Source organism: Camelina sativa, chromosome 8 (assembly GCF_030686135.1).
Source record: "Camelina sativa cultivar CO46 ecotype springtype chromosome 8, ASM3068613v1".
Lineage (NCBI taxonomy): Eukaryota > Viridiplantae > Streptophyta > Magnoliopsida > Brassicales > Brassicaceae > Camelina > Camelina sativa.
The window spans coordinates 4023085-4041944 of NC_141887.1; the positions used below are offsets into that span (position 1 = coordinate 4023085).

The 18860-nt window shown below is 39.1% G+C and overlaps 3 protein-coding genes, 1 non-coding gene and 4 pseudogenes across 8 annotated transcripts; 3 read left to right on the plus strand and 5 right to left on the minus strand.

The window, feature by feature from the left end:
• Positions 1–1250: 1250 nt before the first annotated feature.
• LOC104706098 (disease resistance protein RPS6 pseudogene) lies at positions 1251–2179 on the minus strand (annotated as a pseudogene).
• Positions 2180–3065: 886 nt separating this feature from the next.
• Positions 3066–4834, minus strand: LOC104706099 (putative disease resistance protein RPP1 pseudogene; annotated as a pseudogene).
• Positions 4835–6682: 1848 nt separating this feature from the next.
• LOC104706100 (multiple C2 domain and transmembrane region protein 16) lies at positions 6683–10494 on the plus strand. The gene has a single exon (XM_010422231.3). It carries the CDS (start codon positions 7102–7104, stop codon positions 10261–10263), a length of 3162 nt encoding a protein of 1053 aa, XP_010420533.1. The 5' UTR covers positions 6683–7101; the 3' UTR covers positions 10264–10494.
• Positions 10480–13511, plus strand: LOC104706102 (anthranilate phosphoribosyltransferase, chloroplastic). Of its 2 annotated transcripts, none has more exons than XM_087462238.1 (9): positions 10480–11285; positions 11406–11508; positions 11643–11786; positions 11897–12058; positions 12185–12457; positions 12543–12633; positions 12717–12776; positions 12896–13014; positions 13121–13511. In XM_087462238.1, the coding sequence occupies exons 1-9, from the start codon at positions 11068–11070 to the stop codon at positions 13274–13276; spliced, it is 1326 nt and encodes a 441-aa protein (XP_087318364.1). In that variant the 5' UTR covers positions 10480–11067; the 3' UTR covers positions 13277–13511. The 2 variants fall into 2 exon arrangements, with proteins under 2 accessions (XP_087318364.1, XP_087318363.1); XM_087462237.1 differs by having other exon boundaries at positions 10896–11285; positions 11403–11508.
• LOC104706103 (B3 domain-containing protein At5g18000-like) lies at positions 13440–15358 on the minus strand. Of its 3 annotated transcripts, none has more exons than XM_087462240.1 (4): positions 15002–15358; positions 14398–14692; positions 14008–14303; positions 13440–13903 (listed from the first exon to the last, which is right to left on the minus strand). In XM_087462240.1, the coding sequence occupies exons 1-4, from the start codon at positions 15098–15100 to the stop codon at positions 13682–13684; spliced, it is 912 nt and encodes a 303-aa protein (XP_087318366.1). In that variant the 5' UTR covers positions 15101–15358; the 3' UTR covers positions 13440–13681. The 3 variants fall into 3 exon arrangements, with proteins under 3 accessions (XP_087318366.1, XP_087318365.1, XP_010420536.2); XM_087462239.1 differs by having other exon boundaries at positions 13440–13906; XM_010422234.3 differs by having other exon boundaries at positions 13440–13918.
• Positions 15359–16445: 1087 nt separating this feature from the next.
• On the minus strand, positions 16446–16517 carry TRNAW-CCA (transfer RNA tryptophan (anticodon CCA)). The gene has a single exon. It is a non-coding gene; the product is annotated as a tRNA-Trp (tRNA).
• A 116-nt stretch (positions 16518–16633) lies between these two features.
• Positions 16634–17290, minus strand: LOC109125841 (auxin-responsive protein SAUR24 pseudogene; annotated as a pseudogene).
• Positions 17291–17873: 583 nt separating this feature from the next.
• On the plus strand, positions 17874–18344 carry LOC104706104 (auxin-responsive protein SAUR21 pseudogene; annotated as a pseudogene). The gene has a single exon (XR_015563179.1). The product of XR_015563179.1 is annotated as an auxin-responsive protein SAUR21 pseudogene (transcript).
• Positions 18345–18860: the final 516 nt, after the last annotated feature.

Below are 18860 nucleotides of genomic sequence, written 5' to 3' on the forward strand. Positions count from 1 at the left end.
TTGTATGGTTGATGAAGTGCCAAGTTGCCAAGGTCGCTAGTCATGTGGTGGGTGGCTCCACTGTCCAGTAACCACGGAGTGGTTGTCTGTTGGTGTCCAAGAGCGAGATTGGCCCGTGGTTGATAGGGACGAAAGGGAGATGGTAGCAAACCGTTTGGAGACCCATATTGATTGGATTATTGTAGCCGTGAACAGCGTTGTGCGCTATGTCCAAACACTCCGCATAGTTGACACTTGCCTTGGTACCCTCTTGTTATGCGGTTGTCTTTGCGTGATTGTTGTTTGTTGTTGTTCCAGGTTTGGTTTGGACAATAGAATGGTTTCCCAGAGGTATGTGGGCGAGTAGTGGCAACATGAGCAGAGGTGGGACCAAAGGTGGTGTGTGAAAGCGCCATGGCCATGAGTTTGGCTTCCTTGTTGATAAGCTTTTCATGAACTTCAAGGATGGACGGCAGGGTCTCACGTCCTTCCACTTGATCAATGACAGATTTGTAATCTTCAGGAAGACCTCCGAAGATGAACTCAAGTTGTTCTTCAAGAGCAAGCGGCTTGCCGAGAAGTGCCAATTGATCAAAGCGAGATGTGAGGGACTGCATATAGTCGTCAACAGTCTTATCTCCCTTGGCGGCTTGCTTGAGTTGCAGTCGGATCTGCTGGATGTGGCCCCAGCTAGGATTGGCATAGGTGGTGGAGATTGTTTTCCACATTTTAGCAGCAGATTTGGTCTTAGAGACCAGCGGTTGCAAGGAGGGAGAGAGAGTGCCAAGGAGACCGCTATATATGAGCTTGTCTTGTCTTTTCCACTTCGCATACGCTGGATTTGGTGTTGGCGGATCGGTAGTTAGCATCTGATCCGGTGGGACAGAGGAGCCATCAACGTACCCTGCAAGTTCATACCCGTCAAAAAGAGAGTGAACCTGAAGGCTCCAAGTCATGTAGTTTGTTGACGTGAGCTTGGTGATATTCATCATTTTGATGTTGAGAAGACCTTGGGTCATATCAACAACTTCAGCAATGGCAGCCATGAAGAGAAAGAGAAATGAAAAAGACGAGAGAAGAGAAGGAGGTGAAAAAGATGAGAGAAGATCTGAGGTCTGAGATTAAAGAACAGAGAAGGAGGAGGCGGCTGTAAGAGAGAAAAATAGGATATTGATTTGCTCTGATACCATATAAAGAATGTATATTCTTGTATATCTCAAAGAGTGATTACACGATCATATATATACATAATTCAAGGGAGAGCCTCTAGGTTAAGTAAGTATATAAACTACTGATACAAGGAAAGAATATATTGAGGTATTGATGACAGTCGATGCTGTATCCTTAACAGAAACTTGATTGTACAAAGCTCTAGCTATGGTGGTTTTGCCAATACCTGCAGAACCCCATATCCCCACTATTTTAACCTCATCCGATTCCAAGCGTAGCATCGATTTAATCTTTGCTACATGATCTTCAGTTCCAACTAACTGATCAAAATCCGTTGATGGCAACTCGTTTAAAACATCCATGACAATTTTTGATATCATTGCAGCTTCACTGGCCCTAAATGACATGGTATATATATAAAGTTTAGAACGTAGAATTACTAAATCAACCTGAATAAAGTCCTATGAAATACAACAGATAAAGTAAGGACAGTGCTAAATTAAATCCGGCAACGATTAGAATGGTTGTGTTTGTTGAAATTGGGAGTATGATTGTACCATGAAACAGAGTGTTCTCCGGCAATAACTGCAAATTGATTCAAAGCTTTTGTCCATCTTTCTTTTTGTTCTTCTGTCTTCCCATGACAAGTTTCTTCAAAGGCTTTTCCAAAATCTCCGGTTTGGTTTCTGACATCAGAGGGATCCACATCGTAGAAGATTGTCATCACAGTCTGCCCAAGAGTGTCTCTGCACTCCATGATCAGTTGCAGCTCGTTTAAACACTTACTCGAAGAGACGTAGTTCTTAGAGAAGATCACGAAGGCAATCCTTGATTCTTTAATAGCTTTTTCGAGCTCAGAGTTGATAGAGTCTCCCCTCATGGTCCCATTTTCTGTGAACGTTTTAATTCCTTTGCTTTTCAACCCTTCAAGAAAGTGGCTGAGAAAGGTTCTCCGAACATCTTGACTGGAGAAGCTTGGGAAGACATCATAGCTGTATTGACGAGTTGATAAAGAAGAAGAAGATGCCATGAGAGGATGAAGAGATCAATTGGTATTTCTTCTTGATTCTCTCAGAATCGATCGACTTGATATACATTTCAAGAACATGGTTTATAGAAGACTTAAGACTTGATCTTTGCCTATGAAAATGGGTTCAAATTTTTTTTTTAAAGAAACACCTACTATTGGGCTCATCTTACCTCTTTACACGCTTTCATACTTCAGCTGATGTTACACAATAAATTATGGTATTGTTCGTTCAAAGTCATGCAAGAATTAAAAGAGAAAGTTCTGGTTTTTCTTTTTCACCAAGCAAGCAATATAAAAAATAATTTATTTTGGAGAAAAATAAACATTTAAAAAGGACTGGGTCAAGCTTTGTTACTTCTTAAGATTCTGACTTCTACGTTTCTCTGATCTGTGCTGGTTTCATGAGTTTACAACTCAAAAACAATTATAAAAATATTTCCGTTATGGGATCCCTAGAGATAATGTTCGTCTAGGTATCTTGACCACCAAATTATTTTGATTGCAAGTTACTCTAGCTTGGTACATTCGGCTCTCTTTTCATGTTTAGTTTCATAGCTAGGTTTTCACCTCAAAACCAATTGACAAATAATGAATTGGCTCATGTCCCTTACATAATACTCAAGTCTCTTCCATCTTATGTGACCATCCTTCACATTCCCTTTCGAAATAATAACTCTTTTAGCCATTAATCTCGACAAAATTAATCCATCAAATGCAAGTATGGCTTTTGTGATTGTTTGAGTTAAAAGTTTATTAAAATTACTATACAACATAAAAAATAAGAAAAACTGTGTGTTAGAAAGGCATATGCTAGTATGCTACGATGATCATTGTATGTGTAACTCACAAAAGAAGAAAGATAAACCATGTAATAAGAGCTCTAACTCTAATGCTGCATAATTACATGGAAAATTAAAAGACTAAAATTTCATAGTACTCCATGGTTTCAAGCTACTAAGTACTAACCGGACCACGTGAATTTTTTAGCACAATACTGTACCAAATAATGCGTTATGATTCTTCCATCCTCTAATCTAGAGATGAGCGCCATGTCAGCTAGCGTTTGTATCCCTTTCTCCACGTCCCAATCCCTCTGGGCAAGGAAGAATATGGAGTTGTTCACGTTCTTATCCAAATCTATTCTACTTTGTAACTCGTAAAGTATATATTTATGTTTATAGGATAGTTGATCATATGCAAATCTAATTACTCTCCAGATGTGCTTGTCATCATAAGGAGAGGTTCTGAGCGTAGATAGTGTCACTATCCACTCATCTTTGCTCTTTCCACGCAAATACGAACCTAATACTTTGAGACCAAGTGGAATTGAAGTAACAAGCTTCGTTACTTCAACGGCATGCTCCAAGTAACCTCTTGGTGGATAGCTTTGTCCAAACGCAGAGTAGGAGAAGATCTGCATAGCCTTTTCGCTTGATGGGAAAGCAAATCTGTAGGTCTGGATCTCGTTGACCCCGCATTCTCTCAATGTGTCTATATCTTCACTGGTCACAATCACTTTACTGCCGAATCTAAGACCCTTAATTATATCTCCCAAAGCTTGCAGCTCCTCAGGAAGCAAATCATCAAGAACAAGAAGGACTCTCTGGTGGTTTAACCTAACTTGGGCTTCTTGTAAGTCAGGTATTTTCATGTCTCTATAATCTAATACTCCGGAGAGCAACTCCTTTTGCAAATAATGTTTCAAGCGGATAGTGCCATGTATAAGCACTTTTTTCTTCCCTTCAAAATTTTCCATATAAAACTTGAGCTGGAAGTTACTGGAAACTTGATCGTACAAAGCTCTAGCTATGGTGGTTTTGCCAATACCTGCAGGACCCCAGATCCCTACTATCTTAACCTCATCGGATGTCAAGCATAGCATCGATTTCATCTCTTTCACATGAGCTTCAATTCCAACTAACCGATCAAAATCCGTTGATGGCAGCTCGTTAGAAACATCCATGACAATCTTTGAGATCATCTCAGCTTCACCAGCCCTATGAAAATACAGTACAGATAAAGTAAGGACAGTGCTAGATTAAAATGGTTGTGTTTGTTGAAATTGGGAGTATGATAGTACCATAAAACAGAGTGTTCTCCGGCAATAACTGCAACTTGATTCAAAGCTTTTGTCCATCTTTCTTTTTGTTCTTCTGTCTTCCCATGACAAGTTTCTTCAAAGGCCATTCCAAAATCTCCGGTTTGTTTTCTGACATCAGAAGGATCCAAATCGTAGAAGATTGTCATCACAGTCTGCCCAAGAGTGTCCCTGCACTCCATGATCAATTCCAGCTCGTTTAGACACCAGCTTGAAGAGGAGTAATTCTTAGATAGGATCACAACGGAAATCCTCGATTCCTTAATAGCTCTTATGAGCTCTGAGTTGATAGATTCACTCCTCATGATCCCATTGTCTATAAACGTTTTAATTTTCTTGCTTTTCAACCCTTCAAGAAAGTGGCTGAGAAAGGTTCTGCGGACATCTTGACCGGAGAAGCTTGGGAAGACATCGTAGCTGTATTGACGAGTTGGTGGCGATGATGATGATGAAGAAGAAGTAGAAGAAGACGAAGAAGATGCTATGGGAGGTTGAAGATGATTGCTTTTTTTACTTGGTTTTCCCAAAATCGACTTGAGAATTCCTTTCAGGGACATGTTTTTTTCTATGGAACTTTGAATGTGATGACTCTTATAGACTTTGCCTATGCTAATGGGTTTTAAATTCCGATGCAAGAGCACAACTAGAATAAGTTGATCTTCTAAGTTCTACCTATTTACACTCTTTCATACTTAGAGCTGATTTTATAGAATAAGATATGATATTGTAACGTTAGAATCTCTTGCAAGAAAAGAGAAAGTCAAGGATCTCGCGACCTAAAGAAGTATTTATTTGGAGCAAAACAGAGCAAAGAATTCAATGGGACTGAGTCAAGCTAATTTACTTCTTTAAATTCTTGTGTAGCCTCTCAAGGCAGGACTAGGTCAAGAGTCATGCACTGAATCTTATATTATTGTAGACCGATTCGCATGAGTTATCTCAGCTTCTTGATCTAATATTAACTATAGAATTTGAGAATGATCTCTAGGTAGTAGAGGAATGAGATCTTACCAAAACGTATTGGAGATTTTACAATTTAGAAAGAAAAAGATATATTACTGCTTGTTAGTCTACTAACTTTGTATATTCTGCTTGCATACCGTTTTTCAGATGATGTAAGAAGGTTGCTTAAGCGAAAAGAAACATTCAACGAGACCACAAAACAGAGTATTATAGGGCGGAAAAAAACAGAGCAGGTATGTGTTATATTGTATTTGATTGTTCTTTAAAACTATATATAGATATGTATTGGAGAGTTTTAAATTATTTTCATAAACAATTTTTAACTGAAAACTTCTACATTAAGCTGAACTCCTGCATAAGGTATGAGGAGAACGAGTCTACTGATGCGCTTTATTTATACAGTCGGCTTTCTTCTTCTAATGATGACGTCGAACTGAATCTTTTCATGGAGAAAAATTAAGAACCACTTGGCGATGGATGAACTCTGTTTTTTGGACTCCTTAATCCTCTCTTTTCTTTTGACTTGATAGATGTAAATATTTTTGCCTAATCAAGCTAAACATTAAGATTTCCAAGATCTATGGCTTGATACTGAGACATGATGTCATCATAAATTTGGTAATCTAAGTTCCTAGACCGTATCAGAAGAACCTCTATAATTATAAAACCTAGGAAGAGTGGATTTTTCAGGCTACAAGATTAACCATTTGTAGGTATGCTCTAAACCTATACCCATATATGCATAGGCAAAATCCAAGTAAAAAAACCTTGAATGATGCTAATGGTAGTCAAAAAACTCATCAACATTAGACAAAAAACCATATTCTTAATAGGAATGACCAAACTCGATGTTGGGTAGTCAAAAAGAGATTCAACAAATTCCTAATTTTCGGTATTTATTTCCTGTGATCATACTAATATATTGCATATATATAGTTTCTAAGCAGACAATTGAACCAAAGTTAATATATCTTGTCTTACATTGGAATATGGATGAGGTTGATTGAAGGGAGCTATTTAAGCTTAAGGTCGGTGAGATTCGAGAAAAAGGAGAGACAAAGAGACCAATCACTTTTTGAAGAAAGAACAAAAGCAATTTGCTTAAAATCTGACATATCCTTGGTGGCATTGAGTGTCTTCCACCACCTTCAATCTCCTTGTGTACACTAAAGTCTAAAGCTATTAAAGAACCATAAGTGAGAATCTTCAATTAGTCAAAAGCAACTCAGAAAAACAAAAGCCGGAAGTAAAAGAATTACGTAATCTATAACTCGGAAAGAGAAATATATGAATGTATTTCCAATTAACAAGCGAAAAAAGGGAAAGCAAAAGACTACAAAAGAAATAGAAAACAAAGTGTGAATTGACAGGAGTTGCTTCTAAATCAAGTTAAGTATCCCACGTATTAAAAAAAACAGAGGAAATTTTAAATTTTTATGGCTTAACTCAAAATAAGCAAAAAATTTCACAAATCCTTACACACTGATTCGATTGTACAGTTTTATTGAATGTGCATGCAACATCTTGGACATCTGTCAATTTTTTCTTTAATTCTTACAGTATCTTCAGTTTCAATATCGCTATAAAACTACAGTTCATATTTACAAAGTATATATAAACACAAACACAGGCTCATTCCTATCAGATACACCTAAAAGAATTAATGTCTCCTACTTTTGACTCATCGCTTTTGATTCTTTCCCACTCTTTTCTTAACATAAGCCACTAATCCTGCAAATCAAACCTCTTCTGTTTTTTACTCTCTCCTCTTTCTCTCTTTTCACAAAGCTTAAACCTTCACGCAAATTCATCTCAATCTCATGCATGCGTTGAAACAACAGTTTCAATAAGACAAAAAAACATGACAACAAATCGAAAACTGGTAGTAGAAGTAGTAGACGCAAAGGACCTTACACCAAAGGATGGCCACGGAACGTCAAGTCCTTACGTTGTCGTCGACTACTACGGCCAGAGACGAAGGACACGAACCATAGTCCGTGATTTAAACCCTGTTTGGAACGAGACGCTCGAGTTCAGTCTCGCAAAGCGACCTTCTCATCAAGTCTTTACCGATGTTCTTGAGCTTGACATGTACCATGACAAGAACTTCGGACCCACAAGAAGGAACAACTTTCTCGGTAGGATCCGACTCGGGTCCGATCAGTTCGTTGGGAAAGGAGAGGAGGCTTTGATATACTATCCTTTGGAGAAGAAGAGTTTGTTTAATCTTGTGCAAGGTGAGATTGGTCTAAGGCTTTACTACGCCGATGAAAAGCCTCCTCCTTTAAAACCGGCGGTAGCTCCTCTTGAGACTGTGGTGGAGGAAAAGGCAGAGGAGGTGAAGGCGGAAGGTCCAGACGAATCTCAGCCAAAACCAGAGACTAATGACAATACTCCTGCTGAAGTGAAAGAAACAGAGGAACCACCACAACCGCCGCCAGCCGAGGGTACTAAGCCAAACGAGGAGGTCTCACCGTCGTTACAGGAAAATGCTACGGCTGGTGGAGAAGATCCAGCTCCGCCGGAACCAAATCTGCCACCGGAATCAGATAAGAATGAACCAGAAGCGAAACCAGCTGAAGAGCCACCAAAGAATCAACCAGACGGCGAAGATATTATGCTTGAGTCAGAAGATTCGATGAGCTGGGCTTCAGCGCCGCGATCACCGTTACCAGAAGTTACCATATCGAGATCAGTCTCCGGTTCAATACCAGAAAACAAAACCGGACCGCAACCACTACGTAGAAGCTTATCGGAAACTGCAAGTTACACTTCAGAGATCTCCGACGTCTCCACCATAGAACGATCCACGTTTGATTTGGTTGAGAAAATGCATTACGTCTTCGTCCGCGTCGTAAAAGCTCGGTCTTTACCAACCTCAGGTAGTCCAGTTACAAAGATCTCACTCTCCGGCACAATGATCCAATCAAAACCCGCCAGAAAAACAACTTGCTTCGAGTGGGATCAAACCTTCGCCTTCCTCCGTGACTCGCCGGATTTATCTTCTTCTCCGATTCTTGAGATCTCCGTGTGGAATGATTCATCAACAACGGGAATCGAAACTAGCCAATTCCTCGGTGGAATATGCTTCGACGTATCGGAGATTCCGCTCCGAGACCCGCCGGATAGTCCGTTAGCGCCGCAATGGTACCGTCTCGAAGGAGGTGGAGCTCACCACAGCGATCTAATGCTTGCCACGTGGACAGGAACTCAAGCTGACGAATCATTCCCCGACGCGTGGAAGACTGATACAGCTGGAAACGTAACCGCACGAGCTAAAGTCTACATGTCGTCAAAGCTGTGGTATCTACGCGCCACAGTGATCGAAGCTCAAGACTTGTTACCGCCACAGTTAACGGCGTTTAAAGAAGCGTCGTTTCAGTTAAAAGCTCAGTTAGGTTTCCAAGTTCAGAAAACCAAATCCGCGGTTACTAGAAACGGAGCTCCGTCATGGAACGAAGACCTACTCTTCGTAGCCGCCGAGCCTTTCTCCGATCAGCTTGTTTTCACATTGGAGTATCGAACATCGAAAGGACCAGTCACCGTCGGGATGGCTCGCGTGCCGCTCACGGAAATCGAGAGACGCGTCGACGATCGCTTGGTAGCTTCGAGGTGGTTCGGATTCGAAGATCCAAACGAAGAGAAGAGAGGAAACAGAGCTAGAGTACACCTGAGGCTCTGTTTCGACGGAGGATATCACGTGATGGACGAGGCTGCGCACGTGTGCAGCGATTACCGACCTACGGCGAGGCAGTTGTGGAAACCGGCGGTGGGAATCGTCGAGCTCGGTGTAATCGGTTGCAAGAATCTGTTGCCGATGAAGACGGTGAACGGAAAAGGATCGACGGACGCGTACACGGTGGCGAAATACGGTACTAAATGGGTCCGTACCCGAACCGTATCGGATTCTTTAGATCCGAGATGGAACGAGCAGTATACGTGGAAAGTATACGATCCGTGTACGGTTCTGACCATTGGAGTCTTCGATAGTTGGGGAGTATTCGAGATCGACGGTGGGAAAGAGGCCACGCGTCAAGATCTAAGGATTGGAAAAGTACGTATACGTATATCTACTTTGGAGACTGGTAAAGCGTATAGGAATACGTATCCGCTTCTGATGTTAGTTAACGGCGGCGTTAAAAAACTGGGAGAGATAGAGTTAGCCGTTCGATTCGTGAGGTCAGCTCCACCGTTGGATTTCTTACACGTGTATACTCAACCTTTGCTGCCGTTGATGCACCACATTAAACCGTTGAGTTTGTTTCAAGAAGAGATGTTGAGGAACACTGCCGTGAAGATCTTGGCCGTACATTTGTCACGATCTGAGCCGCCTTTGAGGCCAGAGATTGTACGGTACATGCTCGACGCCGATTCTCATACTTTCAGTATGCGTAAAGTCCGAGCAAACTGGCTCCGGATAGTGAATGTAGTTGCCGGAATGGTCGACGTGGTGCGGTGGGTTGATGACACGCGTTACTGGAAGAATCCGACATCGACTCTCCTCGTACACGCGCTTGTCGTGATGCTGATTTGGTTCCCCGATCTCATCGTTCCGACATTAGCGTTTTACTTGTTCGTGATCGGCGCGTGGAATTACAGGTTCAGGTCACGTGCTGGTCTACCGCATTTTGATCCAAGACTCTCGTTGGCTGATGCAGCGGATAGAGAAGAGCTCGACGAAGAGTTCGACGTCGTCCCTAGCAACCGTCCGCCGGAGATGGTTAGGTCGAGGTACGATAAGCTGCGAGGGGTGGGAGTTAGAGTTCAGACGATTCTTGGTGAAGTGGCTGCCCAAGGAGAGAAGATGCAAGCTTTGGTGACGTGGCGTGACCCACGAGCGACGGGTATATTCGTGGGGCTGTGTTTATTCGTGGCGTTGGTGTTGTATCTTGTGCCGACGAAGATGGTGGCGATGGCGTCAGGGTTTTATTACTTCCGACATCCTATATTCCGTGATCGGAAACCATCTCCGGTTTTAAACTTCTTCCGGCGACTACCTTCGTTATCTGATCGGCTCATGTGATCGATCTTATAAGTGTTTTTTTTTTTTGTTTGCGGCTGATGTGTATATATATATTTGGGTCGTTTAAACATAGAATGGGCTTTATTGGGTTAAAAATGGGCCACGAAGTTGGGATTTTTTATGATTTCCTATAATAGATGCTTTATTTGACCATGTGTAATTGTGTACAGAAAGAGGCGTTTGGTAATGACTAAAAAAAAGAGAGGATGAACCTACTTTTTTTGAGCAGAATGGTAAATGTGCGAAAATAAAGTAAGTGCGTACGGAAATCGTTGTTGGTGGTGGTGAGTATGAAAAAAAAGGCCAGTTAAGTTATCCACTTCTCAACCTTTGTCAAGTACCAACCAACCACGATTTATTCTCGTATTTGGAAATTTCAAAGGGCCCAGTCCTCAATCAAAAGCAGCATCAATTTTATAAGAATTCTACTTATCATATTATGAACAATAATATTTGAATAAACCAATTATCAAATCAGAAAAAATTTACCGAGCAGAGAAAAATATCACATTTCTTCTCGTTTTTTTTTCAATTTGGGGTAAACAATTGAAATATTTTATGTTGAAAAAAAAAATTGATAGAAATTAAATTATTAAAATACTATAACTGCTAAATCCTCTTTTATTTTTATTTTGGGTCAAGTTCGACAACCTTTTTTTTAAATCCAACAGTTAAAAAAGTCAAAAAGAAGATTTAGTTTAAAGGGCTACTAATAAGACATGAGGAAAGATCATCTATTGTAGAAATCTCCTCCTCGTTCAATTTTATTTCTCGAGTTTGTTGGTTAAGCAATCGAATCGAGAGATGGTTTTGGCGGCGGCGGCTACGAGCTCCATTGTTTCCGGCATCAAGCTTTCAGTGATCTTTAATTCGTTCAACGCCGTAGATGATGTGTCCACTAGCTGCGGAAAAACCAACCTGACCGGAGTTAGAATTTACTCGGCATTGAGTCGCCGACGACTCTCATCGACCGGAGCTGTGTCCCCAATTCGTGGGCATGCCCAATCTTTCTTTAGTCGCAGGTAAAAGTCTCGATTTGTTTTAAAAACACGTCCTTTGAAATTGTTTGTGTGGTTATTTTGATTTGAATCTAAGAAACCTAATTGTGCTGTGCTCTTGATTACCTTGAATTGCTTCAGCAGCTCTTTGGCTTGCTCTCAGAATCTCCGTGGCTTTACTGCACCTGAAGCTCTGCTAACTGCTTGTGAAAATGCTACCCCTTCTTCCATCAAATCTTTTAACCAGGTGATTTTTCAATTCAGGGTCCTTAAAAGAGTTGTAGTTTTACTGAGCTTCCAACTGCTTGTGAAAACAGAGACTTAGATGCGATTACTATGTTCTCATTATGTGTTTTGCTCTGTTCTATGATTATTACTCAGTTGATTGAAACTCTGATTGATCGGGTGGATCTCTCTGAAGATGAGACTGAATCATCTCTTGAGTTTTTGCTGAGCGAGGCAAACGAGGTCTTGATTAGTGCCTTCCTAGTTCTGCTGAGAGCTAAAGGAGAGACATTTGAAGAAGTAAGTATCAATTAAGTCAATCTTAAGGCATATAATAACGACGTAATCCTATATTACAGCGCTTCATTTTAGTAAAACATCTACCTTTTATATTATCCGGTGTTTGGTAGGTTGTGGGGTTGGCTAGGGCAATGATGAAACATGCCCGGAAAGTTGAAGGTTTAGTTGATGCTGTGGACATAGTTGGAACAGGTGGTGATGGAGCAAACACAGTCAATATATCAACTGGATCTTCAATACTTGCTGCAGCTTGTGGTGCAAAAGTAGCAAAGGTATAACGATTGAGAAAGTCCTAAACAGAAATGATTGATTTTTAGCATGCGAATATTTGAATTAACAACGACAAATGATCTCTCATCTGTTCTTTGGTCATGTAATTATGGATATTTATTTTGCAGCAAGGAAACCGTTCGAGTTCTTCTGCATGTGGAAGTGCTGATGTACTAGAGGCACTAGGAGTGATGCTGGATTTGGGACCAGAGGGCATTAAAAGATGTGTTGACGAATCCGGGATTGGTTTTATGATGTCACCTATGTATCATCCAGCTATGAAGATTGTTGGTCCTGTCCGGAAAAAGCTTAAAACAAAAACCGTTTTTAACATATTGGGACCTATGCTTAACCCTGCTAGAGTCTCTTATGCTGTCGTTGGTGTATACCACAAAAATCTGGTACGTTTACTTACTGTTGGAAATTAGCTAGTTCATCAGTACAAAAGAGACATTTAAATTTACTGTTGCTAGTGTGGTTTCATAGGTTGTTAAGATGGCAAAGGCGCTGCAACGTTTTGGAATGAAAAGAGCACTGGTGGTTCACTCATATGGTCTAGACGAAATGAGTCCGTTAGGTAAGATTATCCCTTCCCGAAATTGATGACTTTGATTATCCTACGATTACTAACTAATCATGGCTTAACAAAAAAAAAAACAGGAGGAGGGTTAGTTTATGATGTAACGCCGGAGAAGATCGAAGAGTTCTCATTCGATCCATGTAAAAATTTCTCTTTCAACTGGCTTACCTTTTCTATTCCCTCTCTAAAATGAAGATTGCAGAAGCAACTTGGTAAAAATGGGAGAGTTATTTATATTAAAGCTTGCTTCTTTTGTCAGTGGACTTTGGTATTCCTCGTTGTACACTTGAGGACTTGCGAGGTGGAGGTCCAGACTATAATGCGGATGTGTTAAGACGTGTGCTTTCAGGAGAACGTGGAGCAATTGCCGATGCATTGGTATATATTGTTTTGCAGATTCAACATTCTCCTTCTCTCTGAAAACTTTCCTGCTTTTTTCTTGAACTTCTGCAATTTGTTCATCTTTGTCAAAATCTTGTTTCAGATCCTAAACGCAGCTGCAGCTCTTCTGGTTAGCAACCGAGTTCAAACATTAGCTGAAGGAGTAACCTTGGCACGTGAAGTACAATCATCTGGGAAAGCTATCAAGACGCTTGATTCATGGATAAACATCTCGAACTTAGCTCAGAAATCTCAGTGACCAGAGAGGCTTATGCATTGTTTTCATTTTTCAATATTGTATGCAACAGACCACCCTTGCAATTGTAGATGAAAATTAATGCAATGTGCCAAAGTAAGACGCTAGAATCTTTTGTAATTTTAGTTTCTTTGTCAAGCAATAAAGAGAAGAGACCACAGAGAGATAGATACGTTATCATCATGTAAACATAACAACAATAATATTTAGTACAATGAATGAATCAGTTTTACTCAAACTGAGATCAGATTTATCAATGGATATAAAATCACACTTAAGCAGTAAGTAGATAGAACACAATTATAAAATTAGTCCTAACATTGAACCACAGACCATAATGTTGCTCCAAACACAAGTTCTTCACTCATTCTCCAACTACACCTCACACATCATCAATCATCATGGAGTCTATGCTTTGGAGACTTTGACACACATCTCAGTTGGTTCGATGAGCTTGAACGTGCAAACATGTCCGACCTCTAAGCCTAATTCTTTGGCGAAACGACTCCATCCAGCAGAGAATCTTGACTGCACATCAGTGACAAAATACGTAACCTCCCATGACTTCTTTCCCCTCGGATGACGAATTTTGAACACCTTTGTCTCATTTGGCATATGCATGTCCACAAACTTCTTCGGGATCCCCTAAATCACAGATTTGTATTAAAATAGTTCACATATATAAAAACAACCATTTTGACAGTGTGTAACTGGTTTTGTCTTGCTTATCTTACCAAGAACAGGAGGTGTGATTTCTTGATGGTGATCTTGAATTCTGGAAGAAGAGATGAGGTGCCGGCTTCAGAATCATTAGAAACAGTATCCACCTTCCTGTTCTTACTCTTATTGGATTTGGTGGTTTCCTTGGCTTCCCTTTTTCTCAAGTTAAGCTCCTGTTTCTGCTTCGATCTCCCTCTTGTAGATTCAGCCGTTTTGAGACCATGATAGCTTGATTCAGAAAAAGACTCTGTCTCTACTTCCTTCTTCACATCTATGTGGATGCTCTTCCTCTCTTCTCTCTTGTTCCGACCTGTATTCATCAAAATCAACGACAAAATGAATTAACGACTGTCTTCTTCTTCTCTGTAAACATTCAAAAAGCAATCACATAGATGAAGACTTACCGCAACTAGAAGTAACGGTAGAAGATTGTCTTGGTCTAAGCATCTCCTTACCATTTGCCTCGTAGATGTTTACATTGAAGCACATATTTTCCTCATGAGTGAAGGTAATATACTCATTTTCACCCAAACCGTTGTCATTCACAAACTGGTTCCATCCACGATCTTCCATGTAGTGAAAAATTGGATTCTTGGAGATTTTGACTTGCCATGAGCTTCCCCACGGCACTTTTAAGACCATCTTAAACGACGAAGACTTGTTGGAGATGCTTCTTATCAAGTGATGAGGAATCATTCTCTTCAGAGGGACAAGAAAAAAATCAAGAAATATCAAAAGAGGAACATCAAGAAAAGATAAAATGAAGCCACATTCTTCAGTTCCACAGTCAAAGTTTCAACCTTTTTTTCATTTGTTTAGTAAGATTTTGTCTAATCCCATCTTTTCACACACAAAACCCAACAAGAAACCGGAAAAAGATCACCAAGAACAGACAGATCTAAAGTCCATGAGAGAGCACAAGAGACAAACTAAAGAACCAAAAGAGTCGGTCTCATAAAAAAGAAAAGGCTAATAAGAAGAAGAAGTGTGAGAAATTAAGAGACCTACCATGATTTCTGAAGACAAGTCTTCCCTTCGAAGAATCTTGAAGAATGCAGGGTTGTCTCCTTCTTCCATGACCTGACCAAATAATCTGTTTCTCACCATCTTTGGTTTCTCTCCTTTCGATCAACCTCTCTCACTCTTAATCCTCTTCTCTCTATATCTCTCTCACTCTCACTGACTCTCTACTTCTCTTTCAACTTTTCTATATCACATTGACTCACTCGCTTCTTCTCTTTCTCTCTCTGTGGTTATTGGGCAAAGAATAGGGAGAAAAATAGAGCTATTTTAAAACTTTTTATTTCTAAATACAGCCAAAGGTAAAACTCCCAAGATTCAAAGTGTTTTATTTTTCTGCATTAACTTCAAAATTAATTTTACATGAAGGTTAGTTGAAAAGATTCCCATGTATCATTAAACTTTTGTTATGGTAAATTGATCTCATAATAAGACACAGAAACAGGTGTAAGCTCGTGACTTCGTAGACACGTAAAAAGCAGAGCAAATTCCTATTTTTAGTAACTGAGTTCTGAAAAAGACAGCGTCATAATTTCTTTAATTTTTACACTTTTTTTTTTTTGTTGGTTAATTATAAAACCTCAATCCCCCAATACTACTAGCTAGTCCGTAGACTTTTTGTCCAGCACATACCCCTAATAACTTCAACATGTCACATATTTGAAAACTTGTAGATACAGTATAAAGTTCTCTTTTCTAAACAATAAAAACTATAGTCTTTTTTTTTTTTTTTTTTTTTTTTGATAAAAACTATCGTCTATATAATACTCTAAAATACCATAAGAAACATGTATGTACAGTAATGTATGTTCAACGAAACAGATACGTATCAGTATATCATTGAAGAAAGGGATCCATTATCATCCATATAACTACTGCACGTCTCTATAGTTTTCCCTATAGGGCAATGCGTGTCTTTATAATCTAAGAGGAGAAAGTAATGTGTTCAAATCATAGAATAAAATAGAAACCGAAGTTGAAAGTTCTAAGGTAAAATTTCCAAAACTTATAATCAAATACTCACTGCAGACTTCAACTAAGTGTGACCCCATACTATGCGTAAGAAAAGACCGCCACTGAAACATTTGTGTAAGTTTTAGAAGTGGTCATATGTATACGTTACAAGCAAATAATAAAATACAACATTTGTTAGAAGCAGAGCAAATCATTGATACTAAAAGTTTAAATTCTTTGAATACTCTCTCTTTATATTATGGTAAATAGATACAATATCTATATATCTCTATAAATTTAAGAAATTGTAAAAGTATAAAGTTGTGAAAAAATTACTTCTATGGGTTAGAATAAGAGAAGAAAACCGAATCAAAACGGATCTGAAATTCTCGGTTAAGAGTAATAAGAATCCTTCACCCGGGGGTAATGCAAAAGGCAGTTTAAAAAAAAGAATTCCGGATATTAAAGTTCGGGGATTTGAACCCGACGTGAATCGAACACGCAACCTTCTGATCTGGAGTCAGACGCGCTACCATTGCGCCACGGATCCGGATGCTAATTTCTCAACTTAATTGTATTTATACGTAATTCTTAATAAATTACACTAAAAATAGTTGTTCGGTTTGGTGGTTTGTCTTTCTTTTTCAGTGATCGATCCAAAATGTATTGACATGAATCGTGTCTTTCGCATAAAAATACTTTTAGAACAACTCTTTCAAGAAAAAAAAGCTCAGCTTAGCTATTTACAATGAATAATCCTATTTCTAAACTAAGAAGAACAAAAAAATGTTGGATCATCATCATTGGAGCCGAGAAGTCACAATGATGAAGGTATCTTCAGGACAGGGAATCGTTAAGCCACCCATCGGATGATAGAATCCAAACTCTTCCTCGGATTTACTGAGCAGAACTTGAAATGAAGGCTGGTTTAGGTATGAGATTGGCACCAAATATCTTTTCTTCTGGCTCTCTCCTACATACACTGCAAAAAACCCTTTTGGTGCCGCCGAGGTTGCTCTGGTGGAGCGGCTTAAAATCTTCTTTGCACCCAATAGACTTCTCACCAAAGCCATTTCTATTTCTTTCGGTTTGAAATCTTTTTGAATTGCTTCCAAAGATGTATGAAAAGATTCAAGTTAATGGATTTCTTGTTGTTGGTTGATGAGAGAAAGAATGAGTTATGTGTGTATATATAGAAAGATCAATGAATGAGTTGAAACCTCTCTGCAAAATCATTGAAACTTGTGGTTTACAAATGTGGGACAGATTAGAACAGAGTACCACATGGTTTTGTCTTTACAATCTGGAAGATATGCATTAATGCAATTTGTCTACTTGGATAATCTCCATATGAAATTCACAAGGGCTTGTTTTCTCAATGTTTCTGAGACAAGACGTGCCCTATATATATTTTTAAGAGTTAAAGAGAAGCAAGTTCTGTGATGATTAGGTGGCTGGTTCTTTGTCCTATAGTACTCTAATCTTAATGAATTTAATTGAATGTTGAAGTGGGGACCTGATGTTGTTTAACAACAGAACAACAAGTCTCTGTCACTGTTTAAGTTGTTCTTATGATATACACACATGACAAGACTGAATATCTCATATCTTCACTTAATTTATTATACAGAATTGGAGAAAACAATCACTTGTGAAATGAAGATAATGGTCATTAGCGTGCGTTGCTTGTCAACCTGTCATCTATCATACCTAAAAAACAGAACCATGTTCTCTGTTCTAGTCTGTCCGATGCTTCAAGATCACAAGTTTCAAGGATATTTCACAGAGGTTACAACTCCTTTCTATATATACACACTTAACTTCGTTCTTTCTATATATCATCTACCAACAACAATCAATCCAACAACTTGTATATCTTTAGAAGCTTCGAAAGAATTCAAAGTTTCAGACAAAGAAATTGAAATGGCTTTGGTGAGAAGCCTATTGGGAGCAAAGAAGATTCTAAGCCGCTCCACCAGAGCAGCCTCGGCGACGGCGGCACCAAAAGGGTTTCTTGCAGTGTACGTAGGAGAGAGCCAGAAGAAGAGATATTTGGTGCCAATCTCATACCTAAAGCAGCCTTCATTTCAAGCTCTGCTCAGTAAATCCGAAGAAGAGTTTGGATTCGATCATCCGATGGGTGGCTTAACGATTCCTTGTCCTGAAGATACCTTCATCAATGTGACTTCTCGGCTTCAATGATGATATTTAAAAGAAAAAACAAGTAACATTAGTTAGAGATAAACTATCCAATATAGGTTAGCTTTTTCTCTCTTTATTTGTGAAAAAAAGAGGTTACAAAACTCAAATGTGAATACCAAATTTTGTGTACAAACAATGGTGTCAATACGAATCACAGATAGTAATTTGACAAAAACTTCATCTTGCTGTTGTATATAAACAAAGTCTGCGGCGAGAAGTTGTGAGAGCGTATATATGTTTTTGCATCCGGTAGACAAAAACCATTGTACCTTCACTAAGATTCTTATCTTCCCACTTTTTAAGTTAAGGTTACCAACCATCTCAGTGAATTAGTGATCTGATTACACTATCTGATTTTTCAATTTTTTATTTGTTTTGCTTTGGTTATAACTAAAATGAACTTATGAAGTCATGTTATTAGAACAAGAAGTCTCTGACAGTTTGCAGCCTAATAGTTAAAAATCTCTTTCTCATCATGTTTATTTTTGGTTTGGGTTTACATTGCAAAAGCTTCACAGAGTAATTAAGGATCAGATTTAAAATACTACATGCTTCTCAGGCCTTCTCTAACGTACAGTTCTTAGTTTGTTTGTTTTATCTTCTTCTCTTCTCCATATCACAATTTATGCCATTATTTTCTAAGAGATTTACAGTCGCTAGCATCTTTAAATATATGTATGCATATATCACT

Excerpts from the sequence above, each read along its gene's own strand:
- LOC104706100 (XM_010422231.3), top strand. The coding sequence starts at position 7,102 with ATGACAACAAATCGAAAACTGGTAGTAGAAGTAGTAGACGCAAAGGAC.
- LOC104706102 (XM_087462237.1), top strand. The coding sequence starts at position 11,068 with ATGGTTTTGGCGGCGGCGGCTACGAGCTCCATTGTTTCCGGCATCAAG. Across the intron at positions 11,509-11,642 it reads CCATCAAATCTTTTAACCAG|TTGATTGAAACTCTGATTGA; the intron begins GTGATTTTTCAA and ends ATTATTACTCAG. Across the intron at positions 12,634-12,716 it reads AGACGAAATGAGTCCGTTAG|GAGGAGGGTTAGTTTATGAT; the intron begins GTAAGATTATCC and ends AAAAAAAAACAG.
- LOC104706103 (XM_010422234.3), bottom strand. The coding sequence starts at position 15,100 with ATGGTGAGAAACAGATTATTTGGTCAGGTCATGGAAGAAGGAGACAAC. Across the intron at positions 14,693-15,001 it reads ACTTGTCTTCAGAAATCATG|AGAATGATTCCTCATCACTT; the intron begins GTAGGTCTCTTA and ends GTCCCTCTGAAG. Across the intron at positions 13,919-14,007 it reads AATCACACCTCCTGTTCTTG|GGGATCCCGAAGAAGTTTGT; the intron begins GTAAGATAAGCA and ends TCTGTGATTTAG.